The sequence below is a fragment of the Adiantum capillus-veneris genome, chromosome 16, assembly GCF_014529385.1.
Source record: "Adiantum capillus-veneris isolate H3 chromosome 16, ASM1452938v2, whole genome shotgun sequence".
Classification (NCBI taxonomy): Eukaryota; Viridiplantae; Streptophyta; class Polypodiopsida; order Polypodiales; family Pteridaceae; genus Adiantum; species Adiantum capillus-veneris.
In genome coordinates this window covers 87,935,163-87,954,157 of record NC_140946.1, presented here as the reverse complement: position 1 = coordinate 87,954,157, position 18,995 = coordinate 87,935,163, and the positions used below count along the sequence as shown (strand labels likewise).

General features: G+C 43.7%; 1 protein-coding gene across 1 annotated transcript in view; it reads left to right on the top strand.

Moving 5' to 3' along the window:
- The first annotated feature begins 12,969 nt into the window (after positions 1-12,969).
- Positions 12,970-18,995, top strand: part of LOC147439405 (glycolate oxidase 1-like) — a 100,434-nt gene continuing 94,408 nt past the window's right edge. Inside the window, exons 1-3 of the mRNA XM_086485258.1 lie at positions 12,970-13,223; positions 13,403-13,527; positions 13,705-13,751. Of these exons, the coding sequence (XP_086341384.1) occupies positions 13,051-13,223; positions 13,403-13,527; positions 13,705-13,751 (345 nt within the window). The 5' untranslated portion in view covers positions 12,970-13,050. The remainder of the gene's footprint in view (positions 13,224-13,402; positions 13,528-13,704; positions 13,752-18,995) is intronic.

Here is an 18,995-nt window from a genome sequence, read left to right as displayed (position 1 = left end):
CAGCATGACGAATGAAAGTGACACCATTAATTTGCAGTACATCATCAACTAAGATAGTTTCCTTAGATTGAGATAACTTCTTGAAAATTAGCAGCAAAGGTAGGGCAGGGAGGCTTTTCACCCGGTCTCCAAAGCACTTTGGACAATATCCAAAGTGATCTTCACGCGGACAGGAGGTTGGCTTGGGATTGGTGGTGTCTGGATTCACAAAGTGCACTGGGAGCACTCGCAGACGGGCGGCAATCTTGTAGGCAAGCCTTCGTCTCTTTGCTTCAGGAGGATTTAGGGGTGAGAGTCGTGGTTGCAAGTTGGAGGTTGAAGTTGGTTGCTCACTAGCCTTTTTCTTGCCTGTAGTGGTCATGTAATCCCTTATTAATGAGATTAAGCCAAATGTTACCTTACGCTTGAGCACGCGCTGCGGCCTTGGGCCACTTAGGTGTAGAGGTGATCTTCCTCCTCTTAGTCGGCTCCTCAGGAAAGAGAGGTCTGGTGATGCTTTCTCTTCCCTTAATGTGTGTCACAGTACCTTCGTGTATGTTGATGTAGAATATTTCAAGCTCGTGTGCATTGGAGGTTTCTGGAGCACTCATAGGTTGAGAGGAGAGGTATATCAAGCTCTTCTTCTTACTCTCCTTCGTTGGCGACGATCACGAACAAGGCATGTAGAAGAACTTACTTCTTGAATTTCAATGACACTGCAACCTGGTAACAAGACCTCGATGAAAGCTTTTAAGGCCTCTAAAGCCTCCTCCTCTTCTGTTCTCCAATTTGCAAACTCCTCACGCCATTCGTCCATGTTGTAGATTGCACATCTTCATTGCTTGTGGACTGAAGGTCTGTGTAGCCCTCTTCAGTGGGGGCACCAAAATGATAGCGGGAAAAAGAGCAGTGCAATCGGGTGGCCTCTGTATTCGTGCACACTCCACAAACCACGCCTCATGCAAACAAGCAAAGAACAAAACAAAGGGGGCACCACCCTGAATTAAGAGGTTTAGGGACCTCACACATAGTGCACATAGGCAAGTGAGACTTCTGGCATTATGATGGCATCAAAACATATGGCAAAACACATAGAAACGAAGCTTAGGGACCTTATGTAGCATATATATACACAAGACATCAGCTTAACAATACAACGGCATCTGATCATACATAACAAGGATATAGAGAAGCAAGCCAAGGATGGCATAATCCCTTGTCAAAAACAATCAACCCAGCAAGTAGGTATGATCCTACTAGCAACACATCAATACCTTAGAGAATGATGGCGAGGATGGTGGCCATGGAGCATGAGAGAAGACTCCTTATTTAGGTTTTAGGGCTAGTAATGTAGCATACTAGAGGGAGAGAGAGTAGAGCTCCATCCATAGCTCCTCGTTGTGAGCAATGTCGTCATAGCTTCATTGCTTGGTGAAGTGGGTGAAGTGTTGGTTTTGAGTGAGAGAAGGCCTGCTTATATAGGTTTCTGAGAGGGTTTAGGATTAGGGATAAACATGCTTAAATCCGCTGATTGGGGTTACTTTTTGCTTAGGGTGGTCAACAGATTGAGGTCACCTGATATGTCACCATCAAGATATTCTCTAGAGTGATGTGAGAGGGGAGGGTAAATGCTGATTTTTCTGATTGTGACACATGGGGATAAAGCCTTGACCAGCATTTAAGAGCAGGTAAGGTGGCTGTTGAAACTGGAGGTTCTGCACATGTCAAGGGGGGACCTGCGGGGGGGAGGTGGCAGCTGGGTCCTCCTGAATATCAAATTCTCAAAAAATCCTCAACCATGGCTTCTTTTGAAATGTGTTCTTTGAAAAAATCAGCATGTCTCTTTTCAACTCAAAAGTCTTTATCCCTGTTGACTCACCTTTACCATAAGATTTTCCCCTTTTCTCCTCCTGTAACTGCATTGTTGATGCCCAATCATTGCTTCTAGTAACAGTGAATTGTTACCTACCAAATACTTATGGTGCAGTAAAAAATATTTACCATGGGTAAAACAAGTTACTGTAGGTAAAAAGTGATTTGTATTTACCATGTAGGTGAAAAATATTTACTGTTGGTAAAAAAGTGAAAACGGAGTATGCTGTGCTGTGAGTCCACATGAACATCCTTGTGTAAATTTCACTAGAAATTCACACCTAGAATGGGCTATTCTGTAAGATATAGGTTGTAGGCATGCATAAGAGCTCGTTCCCACGTATCTTCTGTCCATGGCACTTTTTACTCTTTGGTGCTTGTGAAGTAGATTTTTCTTCTCTTTCAAGATCCCTTGGACTAGAGTATCCTCATCTCCCTAACAACTGACTGTGCCTTTATTGCATCTTCAGAAGGGGTCCTAAAACCCATGCATCAGCAAGTTGTGTGGATTGTAGAAGATCCACTTCTGGCTATGTGTTCATGTTTGCTGGAGCAGGTATCTCTTGGAGATCGTGTCTCCAAGATTGCACGTCTTCATCTACCACTGAGGCAAAATATGTTGATGCGTCTGACGCAAGCAAGGAAGCCATATGGTTAGCTTGTCTAGTGGGAGATTTGGGCATTTCGAGGTTCCATTACTACATTGTGATAGTCAGAGTGCCATTGCTTTGGCAAATAATCCAGTGTTTCACTCAAAGTCGAAACACATAGAGGTCAGATACCATGTCATATGAGATACATAGCGTATCAAGCTTGTCAAAGTTCACACTGACGAGAACCCCGCAAATGCTCTCATAAAGAGCCTAGCCTCATAGCGATTTACATATTGCATAGAACTTATGGGTGTAGGATGAAGCCTAGGAGATGCTTCATCAACTTTGTGTAGACTAACTATACTGATGCCACTATTGGCCACCATGACCTTCAAGTGGGAGGTTGTTGGGATGTAGGCCAGATGGCCGTGGGAAACCACCCTTACACTTTCTTTTTCCCTAATCAATATAGGGAGAGAAAGTGAGAGAGTTGACTTACTCTCTCACTTTCCTCTCCACTAACCCAACTTGTCTGTGTGCTTCATCCCCTTCCCACTTCTCCTTCCCTCTCATGCACACTCCGCAGTAGCACCCATTAGCATGAACAATACTTTGTAAGAGAGAGAATTAGAGAACTGAGGACCGGATTTATGTGGAGCCGGTCCCCCCTCTAGAAGGCTTTTGTATTATAATAACTCCCATAAAGAGAGACTTGGTACAATACAAGCTTTGTGTTCCTTAAGGCCTTGATGGTGCAATGAAGATAGAGAGCTTCATGCACCCCAATTATGCGCGTAACTTAGTGAAATGAAAGCACTAACTTGTCCCCGGCCTCAGTCCCAAGACCTCAAACACCTTCGAAGGTGGAGAGAGCTAGCAGGGAATGAGGATAGAGAAGAGGAAGAAGAAACATTCTTATGAGAAAGAAATAGTTCCTTACTTATCATCACTCTTCTTGCTTAGCATAGAACTACAACATAACATGAAGATATCGACGCATCATATATCGACGCCCATGCCTTTCCACGCATATATCGACGGAATTAGAGCACGTCGATATATGCGTGGAAAGGCATTAATTGCCACGCGTATATCGATGCAAAATCCCACAGGTATATCGACGCTGTTTGCGACGCAAAAAAAAAATTGGGGGAAAAAAGATAAACCCGTGCGCGCAGGGGCCATTTTCGCCTGCTCAAATCTTGGCCGAAACCTGCTGCGCAGGTATTATGTCACTCCCCCCCCCCAACCTCTCTCTCTCTCTCTCTCTCTCTCTCTCTCTCTACATCGTGTGTGTAGGGGGAGAGAGAGAGAGAGAGAGAGAGAGAGCGGTGTGTGTGTGTGTAGGAAAGAGAGAGAGCGGTGTGTGTGTGTGTAGAAAAGAGAGAGAGAGAGAGAGAGAGAGAGAGAGAGAGAGAGCGGTGTGTGTGTGTGTGTAGGAAAGAGAGAGAAAGAGAGAGAGAGCAGTGAATGTGTGTGTGTAGGAAAGAGAGAGAGAGAGAGAGAGAGAGAGAGAGAGAGAGAGAAGTGTGTGTGTGTGTGTAGGTAATCAAAGAGAGAGAGAGAGAGAATTAATGTATGCGTAGGAAATTAAAATTAAAGAGAGAAATGAAATGAAATGTTATATTAACGTCTTCGAAAGGCCAAAGTGACCTATGAGAAAAGAAAGTTACAATGTGGTGGATCTGATACAAAGTCAGAGTAAAAAGATGACAAAATGACAAAATAAAATATTATAGAATCTTAAACTACTGGGTGTGGACTAAACGGCTAAAACAGCTAGCTGGGATAGGTAGATCATAGGAGATCCAACATCTGACGTTGGCGGATCTCATCAATCTCCTCCATGGTCAGTAGTCTGACCGAGCGTTGTGCATGTCGAGCCAAAGTGACTTGGATCGTCTGAGCAGCCTATGACTTCATTTGACCAACTCAAAATACATTCGAAGCTCAACTCTCACCTTTACACATGAAAGTCCTCTAGGGAGCAACAACAACGCCGTCGTTGCTCTTAGAGACAAGCTTCCTCCTCAAAAAAGGTTGGGCGGGGGCATATAACAAGCCGTAGGTCAAACGGATAGAAGAAACGCCCAAAATACAAGCCGTTTCTGAAGTCCGGTTGGGTTTTTCTACGGAAAAACGCAAACGGACTTCATAAACGGCTTTTACGTCGTAGGTCAAATCCAATTGCGTTTTTTTTATGGAAAAACGCAAATAGACTTCGGAAATGGCTTTTATGCCTACCAAAACCATCCATAGTCCACTAGGTAGTCTTAAGGCAATGTCAAGAGCGTGTATGGCAAGCCGTAGGTCAAACGGACAGAAGAAACGTCAAATACACAAGCCGTAGGTCAAATCCGGTTGCGTTTTCTACGGAAAAACGTAGACGGTCTTCGGAAACTGATTCTATGCCTACCGAAACCATCCATAGTCCATTAAGTAGTCTTTAGGCAATGTCAAGAGCGCGTATGGCAAGCCGTAGGTCAAACAGATAGAAGAAACGTCAAATACACAAGTCGTAAGTCAAATTCGATTGCGTTTTTCTAAGAAAAAACGCAGACGGACTTCGAAAATGGCTTCTTTGCCTACTGAAACCATCCGTAGTTCATTAAGTAGGCTTAAAGCAATTTCAAGAGCGTGTATGACAAGCCGTAGGTTAAATGGACAGAAGAAATATCAAATACACAAACCATAGGTCAAATCGGGTTGCGTTTTTCTATGAAAAAATGCAAACGGACTTTGGAAATGGCTTCTATGTCTACTGAAACCATCCGTAGACGATTAGGTAGTCTTTAAGCAATGTCAAGAGCGCATATGGCAAGCAGTAGGTCAAACAGATAGAAGAAACGCCAAATACACAAGCCGTAGGTCAAATCCAGTTGTGTTTTTCTACAGAAAAACGCAAACGGACTTCGGAAATGGCTTCTATGCCTACCGAAACCATTCGTAGTTCATTAAGTAGTCTTAAAGCAATGTCAAGAGCGTGTATGGCAAGTCGTAGGTCAATGGGTTTGAATTAATGCCAAATACACAAGCCGTAGGTCAAATCCGGTTGCGTTTTTCTACGGAAAAACGCAAACGGATTTCGGAAATGACTTCTATGCCTACTGAAACCATCCGTAGTCCATTAGGTAGTCTTAAAGAAATTTCAAGAGCGCGTACGGCAAGCCGTAGGTCAAACGGATAGAAGAAACACCAAATACACAAGCCCCATAAGTCAAATCCGATTGCGTTTTTCTACGGAAAAACGCAGACGGACTTCAGAAATGGCTTCTATGTCTACCGAAACCATCCGTAGTTCATTAAGTAGTCTTAAAGCAATGTCAAGAGCATGTATGGCAAGCCGTAGGTTAAACGGACAGAAGAAACGTCAAATACACAAGCCGTAGGTCAAATCCGGTTGCGTTTTTCTACAAAAAAACGCAAACGGATTTCGAAAATGGCTTCTATGCCTACTGGAACCATCCGTAACGATTCGGTAGTCTTTAGGCAATGTCAAGAGCGCGTATAGCAAGCCGTAGGTCAAACGGATAGAAGAAACGCCAAATACACAAGCCGTAGGTCAAATCCGGTTGCGTTTTTCTACGGAAAAACACAAACGGACTTCGGAAATGGCTTCTATGCCTGCCGAAACCATTAACGCCAAATACACAAGCTGTAGGTCAAATCTGGTTACGTTTTTCTACGAAAAAACGCAACCGGATTTCGAAAATGACTTTTATGTCTACTGAAACCATCCGTAGTCCATTAGGTAGTCTTAAAGCAATGTCAAGAGCGCGTATGGCAAGCCGTAGGTCAAACGTATAGAAGAAACGCCAAATACACAAGTCATAGGTCAAATCGGGTTGCGTTTTTCTATGAAAAAACGCAAACGGACTTCGAAAATGGCTTCTATGCCTACCGAAACCATCCGTAGTCCATTAGGTAGTCTTAAGCAATGTCAAGAGCGTGTATGGCAAGTCGTAGGTCAAACGGACAGAAGAAACGTCAAATACACAAGCCGTAGGTCAAATCCGGTTGCATTTTTCTACGAAAAAACGCAGACGATCTTCGAAAACTGATTCTATGCCAACCGAAACTATTCGTAGTCCATTAGGTAGTCTTTAGGCAATGTCAAGAGCGCGTATGGCAAGCCGTAGGTCAAACGGATAGAAGAAACGCCAAATACACAAGCCGTAGGTCAAATCCGATTGCGCTTTTCTACGGAAAAACGCAAACGAACTTCGGAAACTGATTCTACGCCTACCAAAACCATCCGTAGTCCATTAAGTAGTCTTATGACAATTTCAAAACAGTGTATGGCAAGCCGTAGGTTAAACGGACAGAAGAAACATCAAATACACAAGCCGTAGGTCAAATCCAGTTGCGTTTTTCTACGAAAAAATGCAAACGGACTTCGAAAATGGCTTCTATGCCTACTGAAACCATCCGTAGACGATTAGGTAGTCTTTAGGAAATTTCAAGAGCGCGTATGGCAAGCCATAGGTCAAACGGATAGAAGAAACGCCAAATACACAAGCCGTAGGTCAAATTCGGTTGCGTTTTTCTACGAAAAAACGCAAACGGACTTCGAAAATGACTTCTATGCCTACCGAAATTATACGTAGTTCATTAAGTAGTCTTAAAGCAATTTCAAGAGCATGTATGGCAAGCCGTAGGTCAATGGGTTTGAATTAACGTCAAATACACAAGCCGTATGTCAAATCCGGTTGCGTTTTTCTATAGAAAAACGCAAACGGACTTCGAAAATGTCTTCTATGCCTATTGGAACCATCCGTAGACGATTAGGTAGTTTTTAGGCAATGTCAAGAGCGCGTATGGCAAGCCGTAGATCAAACGGATAGAAGAAACGCCAAATACACAAGCCGTAGGTCAAATCCGGTTGCGTTTTTCTACGAAAAAACGCAAACGGACTTCGAAAATGGCTTCTATGCTTACCGAAACCATCCGTAGTTCATTAAGTAGTTTTAAAGCAATGTCAAGAGTGTGTATGGCAAGCCGTAGGTCAATGGGTTTGAATTAATGCCAAATACACAAGCCGTAGGTCAAATCCAGTAGCGTTTTTCTACGAAAAAACGCAAATGGATTTCGGAAATGACTTCTATGCCTACTGAAACCATCCATTAGTTAGTTTTAAAGCAATGTCAAGAGCGCGTATGGCAAGTCGTAGGTCAAACGGATAGAAGAAACGGATAGCCGTTGGATGTTGAAGAAACTATGGAACTAAAAGAGGAAAAGGGTTTTGCCCGCTACATGCATTGCCATGTACACCTGGGAGTGTACGTATGTGTCTATCCATATAGGATTTGACCAATAAAAATGAGATTTTGACCCGATGGTCCTGATCTCCGTACACCTCTGGACCGAGGTGTACGGAGATTGAGCAAGACTAGAGAATACGAGGTAGTTTACATTGTGAGGAGTATATATATTAAAACAACATTCATAATCATTGTAGATGGCAACGTCATCAACTAACATGGAGGAAAAGATTGCATGCTCATGCACGCTCTGCAAGTATCAAATCCTGCGCAAGCGTAGGATATGTAATGAGCATGTGCACAAGTACGGAGAGTTTGCTAAAGAAACCGTACAGAATCTACGATACGACTCCTACGAAACGGGCATTGATTTTCGCGACATAGCACCTACATCTAAGAGAGAGAGAAAAAGGATTATGCGTGAAGGTCCGACCAATATAGAGCCAAGGATGGAAGCAGAAAAAGACTTACAAACAGAAGACGACGGCATGGAGGAGATGCTGGATGCCTTCTTCCAGACAAGCGAGGAGAACGCTAACGAAGCAGCACCAGAAGCCGTGCGCCTATCTCCTGAAGACATGTTGAGGAAGTTGGCACGTCAACCAATTTATGAAGGCGCCAAAATATTGACGCTTCATACTTTTCTGGCGTTTTTGAATCTTCAGTCAGTGTACGGGTGGTCAGATGCAAGCGTCACTGCTTTGTTTAGGTACATAATTAACAAAAGAGATTTTTTGATTGCAACGGTGACGTGCTTGGAGAGCTTTTTAATTTAATGTGGCTTAAACAGGTTGTTGCGGGAGCAACTGCTCCCGGCTAGCAATGAAATGCCCCCCTCTAGGCCAGACGCAAAGCAACTATTGACCTCAGTTGGCTTGGACTACAACAAGATTCATGCATGTCCAAATGATTGCATTCTTTTCGCAATGAATTCGCAGATTGTCTGTCGTGTCCTAAGTGCGGAGCAATGCGCTACAAACAAGATGCAGTTGGCGAGACAGTGCCAGCTAAAGTGTTGCGGCATTTCCCTATTATTCCTAGGATAAAAAGCATGTTTCGTTGTGGTTCCATTGCAAAGTTGATGTGGTGGCATTCTACGAATAGATCCACTGACGCAACATTTAGGGTGCCTGCTGATTCAAAGGCCTGGAGGCACATTGAAGATACCTGGCCACATTTTAAGAGTGAACCACGCAATTTGCGTTTAGGCATGGCAATGGATGGAGTCAATCCATTTGGCTTGAGAAGCTCGTCATGGAGCACTTGGCCTATGTGCCTTATCAATTACAACCTCCTGCCGTGGCTTGTCATCAAGAAGGGTTATTTGATATTAAGCTTGATATCAAGAAGGGCACACCTCTCGACACACCTCTTGGCACACCTCGGACACCTTGGGGGGCACACGATCCTAGTGCCTCCAAGCTCTATAGTGTACGGTCAGATGGTTCTGTTGACATGGATAGAGTCGGGACTGAGATGAGACAACGGATTCGCCAGCTCGCGAAGCTATAGTTTTTTACCAGCATTCTAACGTATTGGGATCAACAGGAAAAGGACAAAGTCACTTACATAGTGGAGACCATCCTGAGAGAGTACCAGCCTGCTCCGGGTTCTGACGTTGTTCCGAGGAGGTGGATCAAGGGTGTTGCACGGGACACCGTGAAACATCGACGAGATGCAGCTCGGAAGGCTTTCAGGACCGGCTCGCCGAAGCCTTCGGGCATCCCACACGAGACGTGGCTACGATCAGGGAGGATGAGCGGACAGTGGCCACGTGGTTCAGACAGCGGCGTGAGGCCGTGCAGATACAACAGATGACCAGGGGGACATCTCATCTTGGCAGCGGAGGCTTCGACACCTTTCGCTATGAGTTTATGAGTTTCTAATCCAATCTTAACTATGGCATTTTTTAAAACGTGATGAATCATGTATTATTACTCTCATTTTTGTATAAATGAAGAATCTTGCGATGCATCGAGCCCCGACACGTCAGGAGGAGTCAGATGGATATCGCAGAGATATCTATGAAGTATTGAATGATCTTGATGCTTCAGGAGAGCCCGTAGACTCGGCGGCCTTATAGTCTCGCTGATCGCTTGAGGTGAGACGTTAATATGTGTGAGTTGATTTAATTAAGTAAGTATATGTGAAGTAATATCAATACTAATTTTGTGAGTTGTCCTATGTGCAGGTTGTGACGCCTAGTCATTAGTGGACCGGATTTCATATATATGCTTTGTGAGACACAGACATGATTTTGTGTCTTCTTTTGTATAGACATATATATATGGTTATGATTATTGTTCAGACAGTTATTGTTTTCCTGACCTCATGGTTATTGTCATTGTCATTGTATAGACATGGTTATTTCTTCTATTCTTGTATAGACATAGTTATGGTTCAGGTTTTGTTTATGGTTATGCTTATGGTTATTGTTAATTTTGTTTCTAGTTATGATCAAAGTGGTTATATTGGTCGGTTATGGTTTTAAGTTATGGTTATGGTTTGTTATGGTTATGCTTTTAAGTTATGGTTATGGTTTGTTATGGTTATGCTTTTAAGTTATGGTTATGGTTCGTTATGGTCATTGGCTTTAAATCTCATGTGAGATCCTACATGGATAGCATGTAGGAGGCGTATACATGATTTTTTTTTTTTGAAAAGTTTATGTAAAAACGAAGGGAACTCTGCCGAAATTTCTGCGGGAGCACGATTGATTTTGGTGCTGCTCGCTTTCTTGGGCAGAGGGCAGGAAGTCTGGCTGTGGTGGCTGTGTCCATCTTTTCACTGGGCACAGGCCAGGCTACCTGCCCTCTGCCCAAGAATTTTTTTTTCTTTTATGGTCGTCGATATATGCGTCTATATATCCGTCCATATCTGCGTCGCTATATCCGTCTATAACTGCGTCCATATCCGCGTCACAAATAAAGCCTTTCCACGTAGATATCGACACAAATAGCAACAGATTCACAGGGACGTAGATATCGACGCGGTGCGTCGATATATGCGTCGATGGCACCTTTTTTTGTTGTAGTGGCATAATAGCATAATAATGAAGATGGAGAAGATGGAAAGCTTTAGCATTGAGGCATGGCTCTTGGTTGGATTTGCATTCCATAGCCAAGAGTGTTGGTGTAGGCTCTCAGCTTCTCAACAAGCTTGGAGAAGGAGATGGAGTCCTTGCACTTTCACCAAGTGAGAATGAGCACATGTGAGTGTGTGTGAGAGAGAGTATACCCCCCAAGCACACCCCCAACTTGCCTTGGTCGACCCCTCCTTGTAGCTCAAGAATGAAATTGATTGGATCCCCACAAGCCTAGCCAATCACATGCTTTACTCGTATCAAGCAACAATGCTAGCATTGTCCTTCTTACCCCTTTGAGAGAGAGGGCTTCATAAATGCTTTAAACAGTTAATTTAATTATCTAAAAGCTTATTGGACCCCTTTAGAGGCTAACCAATAGGCTTTAGGCACCTTATGAGGGCAACATGGAGAGGAGCTTGACATGTGTCCTTGTTGCCTCTTTAGAGGTTTGCCTTGAGTGAGTGAGTGTGTGTGTCTCTCTCTCATGCCTCTAATTGTAGGGCTCATCCCCCCATATGTAGGAATCCTTGTTGACTTCTGGAACACCTTAAGCCCCTCAAGTACCTTAGTCACGAAGCACCTTAAGAACCTTAGTCATGAAGCACTTCAAGCACCTTAGTCAACAAGAACGACAAGCACCTTAGTCAACAAGTACGACAAGCACCTCAAGCTTGGGCCGGGTTCCCACCTCAAGCATAGTTCTAAGTTGCTTAACGTCTTAGGTCTAAGGACTTTTAACACTAACCTTTGGAGGTTTTTAATGAAGCTAACCCTAAGGTCTTTCAAGCTACATTAGCTAGCATTGCTCTTTGACATACCATCTAGCATTTGGACCCATTGACTTTGGCCTCATGTTGAGATAGATCCATAAGCACATGTCTACATTCTAACTCTTGTTCCCGTTTATTCTCCCACATTAAATGATCAATTTAATATGAGAAAATCAATTGGGTTAGTTAGATATTAGATTTTACGACAATATGTGAAGATCTCCTTGCACAAAACAAGCTCTCCCACTTGGATAAGATAATTTTTGACCAGCTTAAGCTATCATAAAATAGTCTTGATAGTCTTATGGGTCTCATAATGCACACTATATCTCTGGCCTTTCACTTCCTTAAAACCTATCTTTATAGGGAAATTTTTACCTATTGATCCTTGGCTATATTGCAACATATGCTTTGCTCTAGGATTTTCTTTGAACCTAGTTGTTTTGGACACACTTATGAAGAAGGGCTTACTTGATGCCTCTTTTTTGTGCTTGTTCTTGATATTTGTCTTCACAATTACGATTACTTTTTGGATAATTGCTGCGAAAAGTAAGTGTTGGGCCCTCTGGATTATTGGATATGGTTAAAACTTTACTGGGTCCCTTGGCTTTAGTTTTTATCTTCTCTTGGGCCTTCTACTGGGTCTTGATAAAGATTTACTCTCACACTTCTCTAAAGGTTGTATATTCTCTATGCCGACAATAAATATTTGGGCTAGTTGGCAGTATTTTAAGGTGCTGTAGGTCGTTATTTTTTGGATGAATGAAATCTGGTGTGTACTCTACTCGCTCCTACTACTGGCTACACTTTAAAGAAATTTATTAAACAAGAATATTCCCTCCCCACAGCACCCCGTCGGGACGTTCTCCCCCTCTCTCTACACAACCGCCCTCCTCTTGCACCTAGTACGCTTTGACGCCCTGCTCTGCACCCTCCCCACTATAGCCATGCGTCCTCCCTCATGCTACCCAACAAGGCAACCCCTCCAGAGGTCGCGTGTGCAAACAGGCTTTGCAGAGAGAGAGAGAGAGAGAGAGAGAGAGAGAGAGAGAGAGAGAGAGAGAGAGAGAGAGACGCGAACGATCTCTCTGATAGCAAAAGTCGAGAGGGGAGAGAGAGACGTGAACAACCTCTTTGATAGCAACCCCTGCGCACGCGAGAGAGAGAGAGAGAGAGAGAGAGAGAGAGAGAGAGAGAGTGCTTTCATGCAGACTGGCACTATGAACTAAAATCTTCAACGTTGTTCAAGAAGATCTACCAAGATTCTCCTCCTCATTTCCTTTCCAAAATGTGTATCACTTGCACCCTTGGGTTGATAACCAACAATGAAAAATGTAATTAATAGCTTTACAAATGGGCTTAGAGATTACCACACACCAAGTTCTGGTTTCTTTTTCTGAATTTACAAGATCGCTTGAATTTACACGTCTCCTCTCCACCCTTACTTTTCATTTCCATTGAGCAGTCTAGTTCACTACTCCCGAGCAGCGATGGTTAATTTAGCAGACATGGAGATGAGCTCGTCTGAACTGGTTGTGAATGTGGGAGAGTACGAGGCGCTAGCCAAGCAGAGGCTACCCAAAATGGTCTACGACTTCTATGCTGGTGGTGCCGAAGACCAATGGACCCTTCAACACAACACGACTGCCTTCTCCACCATCAGGTCCATTCATTTAAGAGCATGCTCCAAATTTGTACTTCATCCAGATTGCGCGCACGCGCGCGCGCGCACACACACACACACACACACACACACACACACACACACACACACACAGAGCATGCACATGCACGCACACGATTCTTTTTACGGTGCTTTGCTGTAATCCCTTCATGTTGTAGGTTGCGTCCACGCGTTTTGGTGGACGTGAGCAAAGTTGATATATCCACTTCCATTTTGGGTTTCAAAGTCCCCATGCCAATCATGGTTGCTCCAACCTCATTACATAGACTGGCACATCCTGAAGGTGGCTCCATGTATCCTGTTGAGGTGTTTTGTGTTGGTGTTTTTACTCCACATGTGTCGTGTTTGATACAGGAGATTAATTTGTTATTAAACAGCTGTGAGCTATTTCTGTACCTCTCGTTACACCAGCTCCAGAGCGCATGCATTTAACCACCTTTTTGGCTGTTTTTCCTGTTAGGTGAATTAGCCACAGCAAGAGCAGCAGCATCAATGGGGACTATAATGGTATGTTCTCTGCAAGAAGCAGACACTGGGTATGTTAGTTTATGGTCCAGGAAAGGGATCATGAGCAAGTGACCAAAATAAGAGAGAAGATATAATGACAGCCTGAGTAGTTGCCGGGAGCTGTGTAAGCAAGAACATGATAGAAGGCTTAGACATTTAGATGTACTCAGCATGGAACATAATCATGATCACACAATAATAATCAGAAAGTGGAGAGTCCCTTATGACGATTTGGGGACTTCTTGGGTCATCAACTCTTCCAAGACAAGATCATCTAAAATGCTTAATACAAAAAAGGTTCCAACTGAGATCTTGGCGGATGCTATTGTTAGTTTTGTGCAGATGGAGGATAAATTTCAAAACATAGGAGAGCTTAATAGACCCATGGCTCTCTGCTTTTGTTTCACACAGGAATTGGATTTGGCAAGATCTTTCTTGCGGATCCACAACAGGTTCATGGATACCTTGGAGGATCCTCAACAAAGAGCACTTTGGTTGATAGGGTAGTGCCCATAGCATATCCCATTTTGTGGGCAAAGAGTATTTGGGTAGCACTAGTTGAATTCTCTGATTCAGACTCCACCGGCCTATTATGTTGTAATAGTAATACCATAGGAGCTGAGATACTACAAGTGCGTCTAATCTCAAATGCCTCTCATCCGGAAACTTTACTAAAGAATCAAAGATGATTGCAGTTCCTTCTTTTTTCAAGGACGTGGATTGTGCTTTCCGAGGACCAAAGACATGGCAGGATGTTGCCTTTGCTTTCCTCTCGACAAGCATAGTCCAAGGCCCTCTGTGAGTGATATTTTAGTACCTCCAATGAGTTTTGAGAAACACTATCAGCCGGTACCTTGCAATGATGGAATGCCTTGATTGCTCGAATTGTCATCACAAGAAACGAAAACAGCAGAAACGGAAGCGGAAAAAGTTGAGTTTTGGAGTTTCGAAACCATACTGAAATGGCGTTTCTTTTAATAAAAAAAATAAATAAGTGTACAAATTATTATAGGACTTAAACATACATAGCCACCTACAGAACCACCCAAAATGTCCAGAAGCCACATAAGTGTGTAAAGAAGCCACAAGACTCATTCCAAGTGCCCATTTAACCTTGGTGAGAGAAGAGAGAGCAATATGCACAGAGTGCAGAGTTTGTGTACAAACGAATGCAAGTGTGAAAAATGATGCTAAGCCTAATAGATAATTGTTGAGAATAAAAAGTGACATGCAGATTTTTTACTCCCCCCCCCAAAAAAAAGAAAAAAGGGTCAGAAATGCTGTTTTTCTAGAAACGGAACAGTGGGAAACGGCAGGTCCATTTCTTCAGGGAAGAGATTGCGATTCTTGTAGGAAATTTGCTCGTTCTGATGCACGAAGACATTGCAGCTATTTGAAATAACCTTTGCCAACAATTATCTCATTGCGCTATTTGAGCTCAACATTCGTTTTCTTTGGACCCAATTAACCATGTCCGAAAGACATTGGACGACTACAACCAGAAATTTTGTTATGCCTACTTACCGTCTTTACTTTTCAAAGCTGGTACTGTAAGGTGCAACGGAAGTGAATGTTGAACTTTGCTCAAGATGAGTGCTCCGAACTGTGCTCAAGAGTTCCTTTTACTTACGGAAGGAAGAGCCTTCCGTTCCTTTAGTGAGAGAGTGTAATGGACATAAACAAAGTGGTGAACACTCTGAATGAAGGTACTGAAACTGAGAGATAGAGAGAGAAGAATACAACACGAGAATGTTGTCAAACCCTCCTCCGAAGGCCCCACTCTCTATGGCGAGAGCGGTCTACTATTGATTGCACAAATCTCTACAATGCTTAGACTTGCCGACGATGTCGATGACGAGGAGACGGCCTGAAATCTGAAAATGCTAATGGCTGAAATCTGCAAATCTTTATCTGCTGAATTCTGACTCTATGTCGGTGACGATGTCGATGGCGACGATGCAACGACGACGCGCTGATAACGCAGATGCTGAAATCTGCGTTTTCCGGGCTGAATTTGCAAACTACGCGGGATCTGACCGTGCGGCGAGGATATGCTGCGGGAATGTGAGATCTGCGAGGTTCGGGGGTTCTACTGCGGGTACTGACTGCTGAAAACTGAAAACGCTGATGCTATATGATGTTCTATCGTGGTGAATCTGCAAAACGCTGAAGTGTCTTGCAGATGCAAAAACGCTAGGGCTGAAAATCTGCTGCTGGAGGAAATCCACTAACGCTAGGGCTGAGCTGCTGTCGTCAAGTGGATCTGTTGTGTCTGCTAATGCCGAAGCTGCACTGCAATGCAAAAACGCCCGCTTGATGCTGTTGCAAAAACGCTAGGCCATGTTGTTTTGGTCCTACTGAGAAGTTGCCTGTAGAGCAAGGTGCTCCTGCTGCCTCTTCTGCCAGAAAGTGCTAACTCTGGTTTGCTTATATATTATCTTAGCAAAATTGCCCTACCTAGTTCCCAACAAAAGTCACTTAAAGATAATAAGTGAAAAATGTCAAAAATAGGAAAAATAGGTGTATGCACTGTAAAAATGCTACTGATGGGATCTGACTGGAATCTGATGGTCATGCTGTGTGCAACCAGAGGATATGCATTTAATCTAAGTGTCTGGACATGCACGGTCTGCGAATAGACTCACGAAAGTGCCATATCACTTCCTATTCTAGAGTGACTTGACTGAACTGAACCCTTGTCATGTTGTAGCTTGTCCACGGACACATAGGGTTGGATGTGTCACGTGACATCCCCTCCTTTTCAAAGTGAGGTATTGGTACCGAACTGTATGGCGTTGAGGGAGATCGCCAACAACATCTGGAATCCTTGAGAGGACTCTTCGCCGGCCCACTCTGAGGTGTGGGTCATGCGATACTTGAACTTCATAAAGGTCTGCAATGCTTGCTTCTTTGGGCCGCGCGGAAAACGACACATAGTCATTGGTAGCTTCTTTAATGCTTCAACTTGGTCTATGGACGTAGGTCCACCTTCTTCAAGAATCTTTATGGCTGAAAATTCTTGAAACCACTTCCAACACAAAACCATGAACATACCTATTCCATGTAAAGTGATTGGAAAAAATCTTGTCTTCCTAAAAGATTGTGCATGCAATGTAAATGAACAAATAGACGAAGTGCCAAACCGTTCACCACACACATTCAAACAATGAGATCGAATAGTGTCTGGCTGATCTAAATCAATCAACTGTAGCAATTCACAACGGAAATGTTCATGCTTGGTGCTCATACTTTCTTGTGCTCGTTCTACAATTGTGTCGTGCCAAGGAAGAGACAAGGAATGTGACTTCCTTGAATGCATACTTTTCAGCTTTTCATGAATAATCCGCATACATCCGTGCTCATCCATGAGTGAAACGTGCTCAACGTACAATATGACATGCCTATGGAAAGGAATCACATAAAGATGCTGACTAAAATACAGGAAACGATTACGAATAAAACACTCGAACAATGCGTGCTGACTAATCATGCGAACACATAGTACTTCCTGTAAGGGTTCTTTGGACCTAGGCTCGAGAGCCAAGATCGGTTCTTCCTGAGGGGGTTCTTTGGACCTCGACTCGAGAGCCAAGATCGGTTCTTCGTGATTGATCGAATCTACAACGAGGTTAGCTTTGCTAGAAAAAGTATCAACTAACACATCATCCTTGTGAACAATCACGTCTTGATCATACAAAGCATCATGCTTGTGAGAAATCACATCTTGATCATCATGCAAATCATCATGCTTGTGAGAAATCACATCTTGATCATCATGCTTGTCATTCAAATCATCATGCAAATCCTGTGTCATGCTTTGGAGAAGAAGGGATGGAGAGAGTCTCCTCCTCCTGATTCTGTTCAAACTGCGTCTGTACAATAGAAAAGAGTCGCAAGAACTCTTTCATGTGTTGGTCGCTCTTTTCTGTTTTTGCTTTGTTCTCGCGATCAAATTCTGCTCGTCTTGCTTTGTTCTCACGATCTATGGCTGCCATTCTTTCTTCGTGTGCACGCTCTATTTCAGCTTTTCATCCTGCATTTCTTACTTTGCGTTCTAACTTTTGTTTATCATCATCTTGCCGAAAGCTGCCGTAGGAGTTAGTGCAATCCTTGTCGTAGATGGGGAAGGGGGAGGGTTGGAAAAACCTCCTGGTGGGGAAAATTCTTCTTCACCTCTCTCATGCTCATCACCTCCAAGCGAAGTATCCATTCCGCTTTGAGTGATGACCATCCACTGAAGTCTTGGGTTCTTGTGGGTTCTTGGGTTCTTAAGTTCACTAGGAACTTGGGTTCCTGGTGGCCTTGGTTCTTGGGGTTCTTGAGTTCTTGAGGTTCTTGCGGGTCTTGAGGTTTTTCTTTTACTTGCAATGTGTGCTAGAGAAGGATCTTCTCTTCACCCGAGTTCTGCTCTTTTCCGCGGGCACACCCCTTGGCGGCCTTGCGCTCACACCAAGGTTGCTTTTTCCCTCCTCACGTCGATTGGCCGGCCGCTAAGTGCACGGTCCGATCTCAATGAGTGAAAAGAGGCACAAGGGGAGGCTGGACAAGCCTTCTTTCTTGGGTTTCCTGTCACTCTTCAAAAACACGATTAGGAATCGACACACCCAAGAGGACTTTGGTTACGTGCGACCTCAACAAGCGAAAAAAATTTATGTGGTTCTTGTGGTTCTTTCCTTGAGTGATACAGAACACTACCAAAGCTCTGGTACCAATGTAAGGTGCAACGGAAGTGAATGTTGAACTTTGCTCAAGATGAGTGCTCCGAACTGTGCTCAAGAGTTCCTTTTACTTACGGAAGGAAGAGCCTTCCGTTCCTTTAGTGAGAGAGTGTAATGGACATAAACAAAGTGGTGAACACTCTGAATGAAGGTACTGAGACTGAGAGATAGAGAGAGAAGAATACGACACGAGAATGTTGTCAAACCCTCCTCCGAAGGCCCCACTCTCTATGGCGAGAGCGGTCTACTATTGATTGCACAAATCTCTACAATGCTTAGACTTGCCGACGATGTCGATGACGAGGAGACGGGCTGGAATCTGAAAATGCTAATGGCTGAAATCTGCAAATCTTTATCTGCTGAATTCTGACTCTATGTCGGTGACGATGTCGATGGCGACGATGCAACGACGACGCGCTGATAACACAGATGCTGAAATCTGTGTTTTCCGGGCTGAATTTGCAAACTACGCGGGATCTGACCGTGCGGCGAGGATATGCTGCGGGAAGGTGAGATCTGCGAGGTT